This window comes from Haemaphysalis longicornis, unplaced genomic scaffold (genome assembly GCF_048455015.1).
Source record: "Haemaphysalis longicornis isolate Haplotype H1 unplaced genomic scaffold, Haemaphysalis longicornis Haplotype H1 scaffold_10, whole genome shotgun sequence".
Classification (NCBI taxonomy): Eukaryota; Metazoa; Arthropoda; class Arachnida; order Ixodida; family Ixodidae; genus Haemaphysalis; species Haemaphysalis longicornis.
This window is the reverse complement of record NW_027526204.1, coordinates 121514835-121527939: the sequence shown is the minus strand read 5'-3', so window position 1 is coordinate 121527939 and position 13105 is coordinate 121514835. Positions and strand designations below refer to the sequence as shown.

The window sequence follows — 13105 nt, the reverse complement described above, 5'->3', positions numbered from 1 at the left end:
AGTTTTGGTTTCCTTAACAGAGGATACAGGATAGTCTCCATTTCTTGCTCGAAAGCCGTGAGCCTCGTGGTTATAAAAGGGGCAAATCAGATTGGGGTATCAGCGGTGAGCGTGAACCTTTTCAGTATTGCGGCCTCCGTGCGATCGACAAATTCATAAGCTTGGGTTTATGATTTGATATATTATGATATACCCGTTTATGATATGACATGACATAAGCGTTGATGAGAGGCGCGGTGAGTTGTGTGGTTTGAGGGCGTTGAGGTGTGGATGTGTCCACAACGGGTAGGGATTCATTTGCGGGTTCTGGTAGGGTGCCGCAGTCAGCTGGTAGGAAGGATTCTATGAACACGAGCATTGTTGCGTTTTGCTCTTCTATTTCCACAAGTTGCTGCCTATTCGCGGGCTGGGCCAGGGGTAGGTGTGTAGGTCCGGGATCGAAAAAACGTGCAGGAAGGAGAGGGTGGGCTCTACCACTCGGAGCTCGGAAAGCTGGCGCAGAGAAGCTCATCTGCTGTGGGTTGTCGGCTTTTGTGGGTGGTGAAATATTCCCGGCAGAACACAGGAAGACATTTACCCTCCACGAGTGTCGGAGTTAAACTTTTTCTCCGATTTTACCGGCTGTTGTGTAAGAGAGTCTGTACTGTTTTGAGATGTGAGAACAGGTGTGGCGTTTTGCGGAGCCGTTCAGTGCATAGTCGTGGCCGCAGGAGTAGCCAGGTGACACACCCTAGGCGACACACGTGCACGGTGCTCTAAAAAGGTGCGATAGCAGGGAAGCATGAACCAGACCTTTATGATTTATTGTTATTATAAAGCGGCATAACTACATTTTTAATTTGCTTTTTCTCTTTCATTGCAGAATATCAAAACCGTCCGGCTGTTTTGCAGCAGCTCTTAGCTAAGTGCTGCTGTAAACAAAACAGGACGCCCCAACGGCTTTTCAAATTTAAACTCCTGATATATTTTACATCTACATCCTGAGTAATTTTGACGTTTTCTTTTGTTATCCCTAGATGTATATCTTTTATGCCCTTGATAATGCACTGATAAGGTATTGATATCTTCGCAACCCCAGGCTTCCGCTCCTGCACCTGGTGGGAATTGGTGGCCAAAGGTGCTTTTCAATCAACAGGTATGACAACAGAGTGAGCACAACGCCAACTACCGCTGAGTGTCTGTGCATTTGTGTTTCTTTGTGTGTGTCGCGCCAAAAACAGACGATCACATTACAAAGTGGCTACCCTACATGTGATTGGTGCGCATGGTCTTTGTAGTTCGTCACTGTGAAGTCTAGTAATCAAGCCGCTCAAGGGAAGTAATCAAGGGAAGTAATCAAGGGAAGTAATCAAGGGAAGTAATCAAGGGAGAAGACTTGGGGCAATGATTACTGGTGGTCTGTTTTATTTCCTTAGAGTGTGTAAATGTTCGCCAACTCATTTAAATAGTATGTTTGTTGCTGAAGACCGCAAATTATGTGCATCAATACAATATGGACTGAGTGTATAACATACCGCCCCCGATGGTCGGGTGACAGCGGTAGTGCCACTGTTACAGCAAGACCAAAACCCAATATACAGGAATTCGCCTTTTATGAAGCCACTTGCATCTCTTCGTGAACTCGTTTCTTCAGGAATTGCGAGTTTCCCCCGATAGTCCAGTAAGCGTTCTGAAATGCTGCATGTTTTATGTGTTTAAAATGCTTATGAAGGTAGAAATTGAAGCAACTGGCTTTTGGTTGCGAATTAGTTTCTATTCATTAAAACACCGGGGTGGTGGGAAGCACAAACTAACGACGGGAAAAAGAGAAGAAAACGAAGACGACACGAAATGTCTTCGAAGCCTCTTTACAGGGCGCTTCGTGTCGTCCTCGTTTTCTTCTCTTGTACCAGTCGTTAGTTCTCGCTTTCCACCATCACGATGTATTACCAACTCGCCCAAGCTTCTCCTCTTGCCGTTAAACCACTTTTTGCACAAGCTACCTCTCGTGTAAAGCCAAATATCGGTCGCGATTTGTCCGACCGGTTCTTTTTGCACTCGAAATCGCAACCCTCGTTTTCGTAGCGCGCAACACGATGTTCACAAAACCATTGGAGTCAATCTTTCGTACCCGCGTGTCCCAATGATACCTAAGTGCTCTGACCAATGCCGTGTATTTGGAGATGGCTATCGCTGCTCTTTGCACTCGCGTGAACATGTCTCCATTCCGCCTGGTACCTGCCATCACGTGTTTTTTATAACGGGGATTCCAATCACACATTATGCGATAAAAAGCTGAAAGGGGTGACTTAGCGTCAGAAATGGGTTGTTCAGCGATATTGGGTATAGTGGGCCTTTTTTGTCTACAGCAGCTTAGTACATACAACATCTGCAACATATCTAAAGAGCTTCAATCAAAACACGCCTTTGAATAAAGCACCGGCCACCAGTGAAGGAGCCGTCTTTCGTCGTCACCTCTGCTTGCGGTTTTAGGAGCGGAGTACCTTAGGACCGCACAATGTCCGTCAGCATCCGTGCGCATAGTATTTAAAATCGCAAAAAAAAAACACACAGGCACCGGCAGGATTCGAGCCTGTGTCTGGTGGACCAGGCAGAGTTGGCGTCAGTCGTCTCACCCATTTGGCTACGACCGCGAGGCAGTACGCGGGAGTCAAAGGGCTTACTCCCTCGCCTGTAACGGTGCGGAGTACCTTAGGACCTCCCAATGTCCATCCGTGTCCATCCGTTCGCACACCTGCATCAGGCGAAAATCAAGCTATATTCGATTTGAGCCGTGAGTTGCAGTTTCATTTAGGGAATAATCAAGGTGCAACTCAAGGCTCAAATTGAATCCGTGCGCACACCACCATCAAGCGAAAATCAAGCGAAATTTGATTTAAGCCGTGAGTTGCAGTTTCATTGAGGGAATAACCAATGTGCAACTCGAGGCTGAAATCGAATGACGGTCGGGGCGCAAATCGGATGTCCTCGGGGCGCCACTAGGATGTAATTTCGAGTCCCCGTACTCCGCACCCTCGCCGTCATCCACGGAGTGGAGCTGCTGCCATTTTTTTGTTGACGTCATAGTACTAATCGATTTTTGTTTTGGGAGTGGGTAAAAATATTTACGTAATCAAGGGTTACTTTGTGTTTCGTTTTCTCCTGCTCATTTGTGGCCTCAACGTGGACTTGTGCACTGCCTGTGCTCCTACGGGCAGCATGCAGGCGCCTTCGGCTGGCCCTTCGGACAGGCGGCCCTTGCACAAGCGCAGCGGCAGGCGTCGATTTCGAGAGTGGCAGCTTCGATGCCCCTTTCGCCTTTTGCCGCTACCCAGATTACTCCTGCGAGGACCAAGGTACAAAGCACTCGGTCACCTCGACATTTTCATCTGCACCCTTCCTTTAAAGGAGCCATGAAGACAAAATACAAGTTAGGTTTATTAGAAAGACTGCTTAATCCCGATAACAATGACACCAATATCATCGCAATCTTCGAACAAATAACAGAGATGTTAAAGAAAATGCTTGAAGCCGTGGCAACCCCCTAGCCAATTCCCCGCAACTTTTCTATGACGTCACGGAACCTTGTTTGTGCGATTGGCGGCCGCCTAACTGACCTGTCGCGACGACACGTGACTGGACGTCGGTAATGGGGCCTCTAGTTTCATTTTACCACATCACTTGAATACTAACGCGCAATTAACGCACTGAAAATTATGTTTTATTGTTGGCCCGTACGACGTCATTCTTGCTCATAACACGTCACTGTGGCGCAAAATTTGAAAGTTTTTAAATACTTCTTGCTTTTTTCTCGTTAAAAACATCTTTTGTGGCTCTAATGGAGCTGAGTGAGAAACTGAATCCTAGTTCTTTCAAATTAAACGAAGTTGGATTTTATCTTCATGGCTCCTTTAAACTCAAGAGGCACACTGTTCGATTAGACGAACGGTATGATTGTAGCGATGATGCCATGAGGAAAAACAACAAAAAAACCTGCGGCTGTTAATACTGGTCAAAGAAGTCTTCCACCCACCGCTTGACAATGTGTTCGGCACTAAGTGGAGGTAGCTGTCTTCACGAACCAGTATTCATTCGAAATTCGTGAGCGCAAGCAGAGGAGTAAACCCGGACGCATACGGTTTGTTCGGGAGTACGCGGATAGGAATCAAAGCTTCAGGACGTACAGCAGGAGCAAGGGAGAAAAGCATCTGGTAATTTCTGTACCGGTATTGTAGGCATAAGCAAAAAAGGTAGAAGGAAGTAGCAATCGGATTAATCCCAGGAAGTGTTCATAGCCACCACCTCAACAAGCGTTTAGGTTGATCACTGCACTGCCTCCGCCCGCCGATATGCCAAGGTTAGCGGTAGACTGTAAAGGAAATCCTGTTGTTAAGCTTCAGCCCTATGCGATCAACTAACCAATCCAACAAGCGAATATGCGGAACATAGATTTGTCTTAAAACTTCTTTCGGCGCTGTGGCATTACGCAATGCAAGGCCAGATCCCAGATCCCAGTTCCAAGTGAAATGGTATGCTCGTAGCTGTCCTTGCCCAAATTCGTTAATTTATTGATTGATTGATTGGCTGATTGATTGATTGATTGATTGATTGATTGATTGATTGATTGATTGATTGATTGATTGATTGATTGATTGATTGATTGTGAGATTTACCGCGCCGACGCTACACAGGCGATGCGGCAGGTCGTAGTAGAGGGCTCCAGATTAATTTTGACCACCTGCGGATCTTTATTGTAGGCCGAACGCACGAGCATTTCGCTTTTCGACTCCCGACCCGTCGGCGAGGTCCGGCATAGTAAGGCGATGATTAATTGCGCCGGGTGGCGGATGGCGTTTGTCTTTTTGGTCCTGACAGCTTGTAGGACACCACAGAAGCTTCCACAAAAAGCTAACCCAAGCTTCACAGACGTTCGTCGATTCAGGTGAAACCGGAAATGAATGAAAAACAAAACACACGACGATCACTTTTTATGGAAACCAACCTGGTAGAATCCAGTGCAGCAGGATTTATCAGTTACCGCACACGACCCTGGAACTGTAAGAGAAGCCGCTACTTCAAGTGTCATGGAACGGGCGTGGTACTAAACCTTTCCATGCGAAATGAACCTTAGCAAAATACTTTTAATTCTACCATATCACCCAAAACTTCGATAATATTGAGAGATATGCCTGAACTTTAATGAACCATACCCAGCTTGCTCGCCCTCAGGCGATAAGTTCACACAAGGAAAACAAATCGTTAACCCGAACGTCACTGAAAAGATCAGCTTTTAGGATGCGACAGACAGGCTGGCCCTGTTCTCCGGAAACACCACCGGCGCAGCTCGCAGGATGCCTGAGCAGCGGTGGACTCTGCTGCGCTGCAGTTCAGCGCGACTGACTTGCTCCTTCCCCTGGGCTCCTACGGGTAGTCCTTGGATGCTCCACTGAGCCCCAAACATCATCATAATCATGACGGCATTAAAATTTGATTTTGTATCTAGCTTGGCGTAGTAAAGCCAGTTGGTTTTCCTAATTCAGTAACGTAGAGCGATTGTCCGCACATCACCGGGATTGTTTGGTTTGTTGGCCTTACACATGGCGGGCATTTTGGAAAATCACTCAACACAGAATGTAAGGTACACAATTTCGCCAGAGCTCGTTGCCCTTTTGGGGCCAGAAGACACCGCAGGCCATTCGCGTTTTTCTAATTTTTAAGGGGCCCACATAAACTGTCTTCAATATTCTACCAAACATCAGTAGTGCTTCTAAACACATCCTTCAGAAAGTGGAAGTGTGACTAGACTACTTTCAAGTGCCCAACAGCATGGTCTTTTTCTGTACAGCATCCGCATCATTATAGCATCACAAGTTCGAATTTTGTTATTCATAAGCAGCAATGTAGGTATCATCATCATCATTATCGTCAACAGCCCACTCGGTGTACTGCCGAACGAAGGCCTCTCCCATCGACTTCAGGACGCTCCGTTCCCGCGTCGCTCGAGTCCATTCTGTGCTTCCGAAATTCGTCATTTCTTCCCTCCATCGAGTAATTGGCCTTCCCGTTCTCCTAGAAATGTCCCTTAGTATACACTCGGTCACCCTGGTTAACCACCGGTTGTCATTTTACCTATCTACGTGACCAGCTAACACCATTGGAAAACGTTTAAAGAAGCATGCCTTATCACACGCGTGTGTTTTTCCATTGAAACAGTAACACATCACCTTGCATCGCTTTCTTGCGATAACAACGCAAGTACAGTTTGAATGACCTTTTTAACGCGAAAACTTTATTGCTCGTGATGCTAAACAAGAAAACGGCTCGTAGCTTCAGCCGGGCTTTCAAGCTCAGCCAAGGTCCAGCCAATGCCTCATTCGGTTCGCCGTGAAAGCGTTTGATGAACTGTTTGTTCTAAGGGGAGGGGTGCGTGGAGGGAGATAGGGAGAAATAGGGGTGGCGCATGTCGTCAGGAAATTATACAAGGAGGCTCCTGGCTGCATCCGAGTTCACTCAGCGTTCGTGCCTACAGCGCCGACTGCGCCCGTCAACGTCCGCGTTTTGTCTCGCAGTGCAGTAGTGTGGGCGTCCAGCGGGCGTTCCGGGAACAAAAACCGAGCTATCACAGCCGCCTTAACGGGCAAACCTGAAGGAGTCCTGGACTAAGGTCCTAAACCCTCTGTGGTGATTACAATAAAAACGTGGTTTGACCACGTTCTACCATGGCCATTTTTTTACTGCAGGGTGCAGCTGGCGGGCCTCCCGCTGAGAAAGGGAGCCCAGGCGACTCACTCTCCCCCAAAGAACCTCCGGTGCGCGACTCGCCGCTCACTAGAGTAAGTACTAGCAAGTACTAGCAATGAAAAATATTTTAAAGCGTGTGGAATTGGTACAGTACAGATACCACGACAGTTTCTGAGTATGGTTGCCCACACGCCAATGTACATATAGGACGTTCAAGTGTCACGGAAGCTACCAGAAAATACAACACAGGCATTGACTAGAAATTTGTAGTTAAATAGACTCAGCCCGTGGTTGCAGTGAGGTCGTTATTTACCTTTCACCATTGGTGCAGGAAGAGGCCTTGCGGATAGCTGTCGTCCTGTCCCTTGTGGTGAGCGCCGCCATGTTCTTGGCGATGTTCCTAGCGTACGACGTCTACCAGTCGTTCGGCAAATTGCCTGCCATCTCCAATGTAACGGCGGCGGCGAGCTCGACGGAATCGACGACGGAGCTGCCGACGCCTTTCTTCATGCGCTAGGCCTGAAGACCGTCGACCTCAAACTTGAACTTGTCTTCTTCCGCGTGAACTATATGCTGGAAGCTTTCGCCCTATGCTGTCGCACCGAATTTGACGTCACGTAATAACTATGCTAGCGCTGCCTTAACTGGAACATGTAAAAATTTAGACCCACGCGTTCACCCTTCCCCATTTTGTGTCTGTGTTTATTAAATACCTGGTGCATCGTATTTGGTGTTTTTGAGACGTGTGCCTACCGAACACGCTGCCATATTTACAGGTTAGATACAACGTCAAGCCGATGTTGTGGTTCTGCTTAACCTGTTACGGTTGCTATTTTTTTATGTGTTCCAAACACATTTTTAGGATCGGCGCCGGAAAGTCGTAGAATATTTTTGGGTATAAAACGTCCATGCGAGTGGATTGAAACGTAAGTGGATAACCTTCCTCAACAAGGTAACCCAGAAAAACTGGGAGTGAGTAGATGCCCAATTTTCTCTCTTCTCCAGCAACAGAAGCATAGTGGGACATTTCGAGAAAAAAGTGGGCTGAAAGCAAGCAGTTGCCATCGTATACATCACAGCAAAACAAAGAATGCGTTGTAGTCTTCAACGTTCTGGAAGGTATAAAATATGTTCTCGCTTCCTCCAGTTACTTAACTTAATTCATTCAAATTAAACAGACAAATAAATAGATGCAGACAAAAAATTAGTGCCCTTCCTCTCTGTGAAGAAGGATAACCTGCAAAGCTGGATGCAGTACACAAAATGCACAAAGCAGAACCCTTTTGTTCGTAACACACAGCCCATTCGTGCGCGCTGCCAGCAACCGCAACCCCACCCAAACATGTCATCGACTATTTTGATGGGGTAGCGTCGTGGCCACGAACAGACTTCATTCGATGCACGTTATCAGCAACAAGGCCTTAGCACCGAACAAAAACGAATTCCGCAGGCCACTGTGAAACAATGGTGCCACAGTCGCGGGGATGTCCGGTCCGCACTGGAGTGCACTCTAGTCCGAGCCGATAGGAACGGTCAAGAAGACAAGATTTTCCTGCGGGAGCCTTCCTAGTGCACCTTGAAAATACAGGTAGAGACCGGAACTTTAGGCAAAATGCCTATTTTTTATTCCAGTCCGTATCGAGCCTATTTAACATAGAAGCATGAACTAAAGGAAGGGGAACATTTTAAGCAATAGTTGATTGTGCCTATACGTGCCTATTTTGAGGTTCGTGCCTATACAAGCTTTTAAGCGCCTATAAATGCCTTTTTTGTGCTGTCGAGTACAGACTTTGCCTCAATCAGTCGTATATCTCGATGGAAAAAAAGGAAATCTATTGTTGGACTGATGGGAATGCATGAGCATCTTGTCTCTCTCCATTGCTAACTTGAGGCCTCGCCCGATGCTCATTCCTTTCTCTTCAGACATCCGCCACGCAGAGTTTCTTTCACCCCACTCAGTAAAGCGTATAACCACAAAAATATCATCATCTTCTTCCTACACTATGCCAACCATGCTTAGCGTTCTAATAATCTCAGCGGTCTCGTTTTCTCGCTCTAGCAGCGGCTTTGGCTGCCTGTCTTTCCTTTTGTAGTCTGCCAGTATCGCCATTAGCCGCAGTATTTTTCATTTCTTCCTCGTTTGCCACCCTAAACTGGCTGCGTGCTCGATAATTATACAACGCGGGCAATCAGTGGCAGGAGTCACAGAGACCCGCCGAGACTCCCCGTGACTGACGGGCACGTCTGCAGAGGCAGCTGCCGCTCAGTCGCACTCCTGTTAAAGTATTCTTAGCACCGTCGCTCTCGTCACTCACGCAGCCGGCGATCTCTAAGCGCTATCTCACTTTACCGTTTTTGGGTTTATGTCGCTGGCTGTTTGACAGAGTGACGCGTAGCGACGGAAATATTACCCGAAATGCCCTATATATTGTTCGCGCAATAATACAGTGCTAACAGTGGCATAAATTGTTTTGTCACAGACAGGAGAACACGTGTTTTGAGGAATGGTCTCGTCGAATTTAGTCTGCAAGGCATGCAAGGTGAAAATAAAGAGTACGCGTTGTCCCCCAACCAGTCGGCGTGCAGCGAGTATAGAAAACAGTATGTTTGTGAATGGGGGTATGAAGTAATGAAAATGACGAGGCGCGCTGGCGTTGGAAATGGGTTCGCACTGGCTTGTTTGGAAGAAAGCAAGAGAGCAATTGAAAACGTTGTATTTAGCATTTTTAAGGGTTTTTATTGAATGCTAGCGGCATAAAAAGATTCTTGCGGGTTCCGTCGGCGCGTCGTCTGCTAGCGCCCCCAACGATAGCGCGCAAGCGCCAGCCTGCGAGGGAGCCGGCCAATGGAAGCCCTACCTCTCAAGGCCAGGACGGTACTGCGGGAAAGCACAGCTACTCTCTCGGCAAGATGCGCAACATTGACTTTCACGCCTTTCCTTCTGCTTAAAAAATTGCAAATAAATCTGAACCCTTTCCCACTTATTTACCTCGGACGGGATTTCGAAAAGCCTTTCTAAACAATGCAAAACAATTACAAATTGCTCGCGAATCCCTCCCCCCCCCCCAAAAAAAAAGGTCGGATTTGTTTGGTGTCGAGAATATTGCAGCGCAGATTGCACGCGGGCGAGGCTAGAGCGTGCCCTAGAGAGGCAGCGCGAGGCTAGCTTGTGGCAAGATTAAGAGAAAACCTATTGACCCTATCACTACAGCCAGCACGTCAGCGTAGTTGGCGTTTCTGCTCTCTCCGTAATCCGTCCGAAGCCTGCCGACGAATGCCGAAGATTAAGACGCCGAAAAGTGTCCTTATCCGGCAATGGACCAGTGGATCGCAGTGCTACACCGTCGACGGAGAAACAGTATTCTGCCAACCCTGCGGAAAGCAGGTGAGAATACAATACTTTCCACTTGATCTTAATTAACGATATCATGCACTTGACGTGAACACTGGACCAACCGTAAACGTGACGCCTCCAACAGTGCTTACGCTAAATTTATTCTGAATGCTCAGAACTTGCCAATAATGTGCGTTTTAAGAACTTTTTACGGTAACTGCTATTCATTGTTGTGCAATGTTTGCAACCTAATTCGGGAACTGGCTTCCTTATTGAAAATTTCCGGCACAGTGTTGGTCGGATTGTTGTATAAGCATCATGATTTTAAAAACGGTTACCTGCTATTGCGCAGCTGGCCAACTTCGCCATTCCTTGAGCTATTGTCAGGTTTACAACTCTACATGACTAAAAGCAAAAGTACACTAGCAACGTTTCACGTGCCTTACGCAATATCTTAGTTTTCGTTACTGTTTTCTTCGCGCAGGTACCCTGTGAAAAAAAGTTCCACTTGCAGCAGCATGAAAGAACAGCACTGCATCAAGCCAATGCTCTGCGCAACCAGCCGTCGACATCAAGACAATCGTTCCTGGCTGAAAGTATTGCTCAAGGAAAAAAAAGTGAATTCAGCGCTGACCTGTGCGAAGCATTAGTCGCTGCTAACATCCCTTGGGCGAAAATCGAAAACAAGACTTTCAAGAATTTCTTGCAAAAGTACTGCAAACAAAAGGTACCATCAGAGTCGACTCTTCGCAAGGAGTACCTGCGACCACTGTACGAGAAGACGCTACAAGAAATTAGAAGAGAAATCGGTGAATTCCACATTTGGATTTCTGTGGACGAGACGACAGATGTCACCGGACGAGTACTCGGTCACTTTGTAGTCGGAAAGCTTGACGCAGAAGAGAAAACAACACCCTTCCTGGTTTGCTCAAAAGAGCTAGAAAAAACTAGCGGAGAGACCATCGCCCGCTTCGTGAACTCGTCATTGAAGCTTCTGTACCCCTCCGGAGCCCACGACGACCGAGTACTGCTGCTCTACACAGATGCAGCAGCTTATATGCTTAAGGCTGGTGCACTTCTCAAGGTTTTTTACCCAGAACTATTGCACGTCACTTGTCTTGCTCACGGGATTCATCGGGTGTGTGAAGAGCTACGAAAGTCGTTCAGTTCGGTCAACGAACTGATAGCTGTAGGGAAGGCGGTGTTCCTCAAGGCTCCTTCCCGCCTTCGTGCTTTCAGGGAGCAGCTGCCGGGTGTACCTCTTCCACCGGAGCCTGTTGTTACCCGCTGGGGAACTTGGCTGACGGCAGTGGAATACTACAACCAACACTTAAACGGTGTCAAGGCTGTTGTAAGCAGCTTTGCTGAAGATGAGAGTGTCGCCGTGAGAAGGGCCCAGAAGGTTCTACATGATGTTACACTTGCATGTGACTTGGCCTATTTGTGTGCCCATTTCACGTTCTTGGCAACAACAATACAGAAACTTGAAAGTTCGGGCACAACGCTGACTGAAAATATTCAGCTGATTTTGGACGCACAGGAAAGGTTCGCTAGTGCTCCCAGGGGACCGGTTGCTGACAGAGCTATAGAGAAGCTTAAGTCTGTGTTGGACAGAAATCCCGGATTTTCGACGCTGACGGAACTGTCTGAGGTTTTGAGCGGCGGACATACCGCGATTCCAGATGGAATCAAAACATCCAACGTGCCAAAGTACAAGTACGCTCCGCTAACCTCAGTGGATGTGGAGCGTTCTTTCTCTGCGTACAAGACGATATTGACTGACAGAAGGCACAACTTCAAGCCCGAAAACCTGGAGATGGTGCTTGTTTGCCACTGCTTCCACAGCCTTTCGCACAGTGTTGCGTCACCCTAGATATCTTGAAATCGTCACCCTTGAGTGTTTTATGAAGAAAATAAAATTGCATTTTCAAAATACCGATGTTTGTAGCCTGTGTTTACTCTAAACCGAAAAATTGCACTGAAATACGCCGCCTGAGTAAATATTATTCGAGCCTATATATGCCTATATGGTAGTACTTAGTGCCTATATATGCCTAAATTTCAATTTTGAGCGCCTTCAATAGGCGCCTAAAACCCGTTTTTTTAGTGCCTAAACTTCCGGTCTCTAGTGATGAGGGACGTCTAATACGTCTAACGTCTAACACGCACTCGTCAATGCTCAAACACCCTCTTAAATCCCTGAAATGGGACGATTTCTGATAACTTCCCGCCATGACCACAAACCCATAGCCTAAACGGGAGCTGGGCACGTTGCTTTCGCTACAGTGAACTCATTTCCTTACTTCGTTTGTGCTTGAGCAGAGCTTCACTGGGCCAACCCTGAAGTGAAGTGGCAAACATAACTTAGCGGAAGAAAAGAACACCGAAAAAAACGAACCGCCCTGGGCCGGGCGTAGTAAACAGCCAGGCTGGAGTTTTGAAAGCAGCAGTGGTGTTATCTGACTTGTGCTGGGGCGTGAAGGCAACAGCTCGATTTCATATAGCGCTGCAAGCGGAAGTTATCACAAGCCGTTCTTTCTCAACGCAACCGGCCCCAATAGGGTACGCAGAACTTGCCAAGCGACCTTCACGTGGCTGCGCCGGTTCCGCTCTTGGTGTATGGTGTATCGGATGCCACGCTATCGCGGCTGGAAACTCGGGAGCAGGGAGAACTCGGGCCTTCTGGAATATCGCTCCAGGTCTGCTTTTTGTTTTTTTCCATTACCGGGAGTTTGCGGCTTTCTGTTGTTTTCGCGCCCATTCGCCCTTCCGTTCGAGCCGACACTTCTTGAATTTCCGCTCTTATTCCTCCAAGCGTACCACATGCGTCCGTCCCCAAGGGAGTTAACACCTGGAAGGCCCCGAGCTTTATTCTAGCGGAGAAACATGTGGCTGTCCGTTTTCCTGCCCTGTCCTAATCATCTTACTGTCTGTGTAACACACCAACCGAGACCCAAACGTCTCGATTAAGGTAGACAGCTGACAAGTCTCATTGAGCCATGATAGTTCCATATTTAAATCTCCCTCCAGCCCAACCGGCTTGTCATCGGT

At 47.5% G+C, this 13105-nt stretch overlaps 2 protein-coding genes across 2 annotated transcripts; both read left to right on the top strand.

Moving 5' to 3' along the window:
* The first annotated feature begins 1081 nt into the window (after positions 1–1081).
* On the top strand, positions 1082–7379 carry LOC144157937 (uncharacterized). The gene is made up of 4 exons (XM_077688649.1): positions 1082–1135; positions 3198–3335; positions 6720–6812; positions 7052–7379. The coding sequence occupies exons 2-4, from the start codon at positions 3285–3287 to the stop codon at positions 7235–7237; spliced, it is 330 nt and encodes a 109-aa protein (XP_077544775.1). The 5' UTR covers positions 1082–1135; positions 3198–3284; the 3' UTR covers positions 7238–7379.
* Positions 7380–9414: 2035 nt separating this feature from the next.
* LOC144159192 (uncharacterized) lies at positions 9415–11989 on the top strand. The gene is made up of 2 exons (XM_077690522.1): positions 9415–10105; positions 10539–11989. The coding sequence occupies exons 1-2, from the start codon at positions 9995–9997 to the stop codon at positions 11925–11927; spliced, it is 1500 nt and encodes a 499-aa protein (XP_077546648.1). The 5' UTR covers positions 9415–9994; the 3' UTR covers positions 11928–11989.
* Positions 11990–13105: the final 1116 nt, after the last annotated feature.

Bases quoted from the DNA above. Each gene is read 5' to 3' on its own strand.
- LOC144157937 (XM_077688649.1), top strand. From the start codon at position 3,285: ATGCCCCTTTCGCCTTTTGCCGCTACCCAGATTACTCCTGCGAGGACC. The intron at 3,336-6,719 runs GTACAAAGCACT...TTTTTACTGCAG, and splicing joins TTACTCCTGCGAGGACCAAG to GGTGCAGCTGGCGGGCCTCC. The intron at 6,813-7,051 runs GTAAGTACTAGC...CCATTGGTGCAG, and splicing joins GCGACTCGCCGCTCACTAGA to GAAGAGGCCTTGCGGATAGC.
- LOC144159192 (XM_077690522.1), top strand. From the start codon at position 9,995: ATGCCGAAGATTAAGACGCCGAAAAGTGTCCTTATCCGGCAATGGACC. The intron at 10,106-10,538 runs GTGAGAATACAA...TTCTTCGCGCAG, and splicing joins GCCAACCCTGCGGAAAGCAG to GTACCCTGTGAAAAAAAGTT.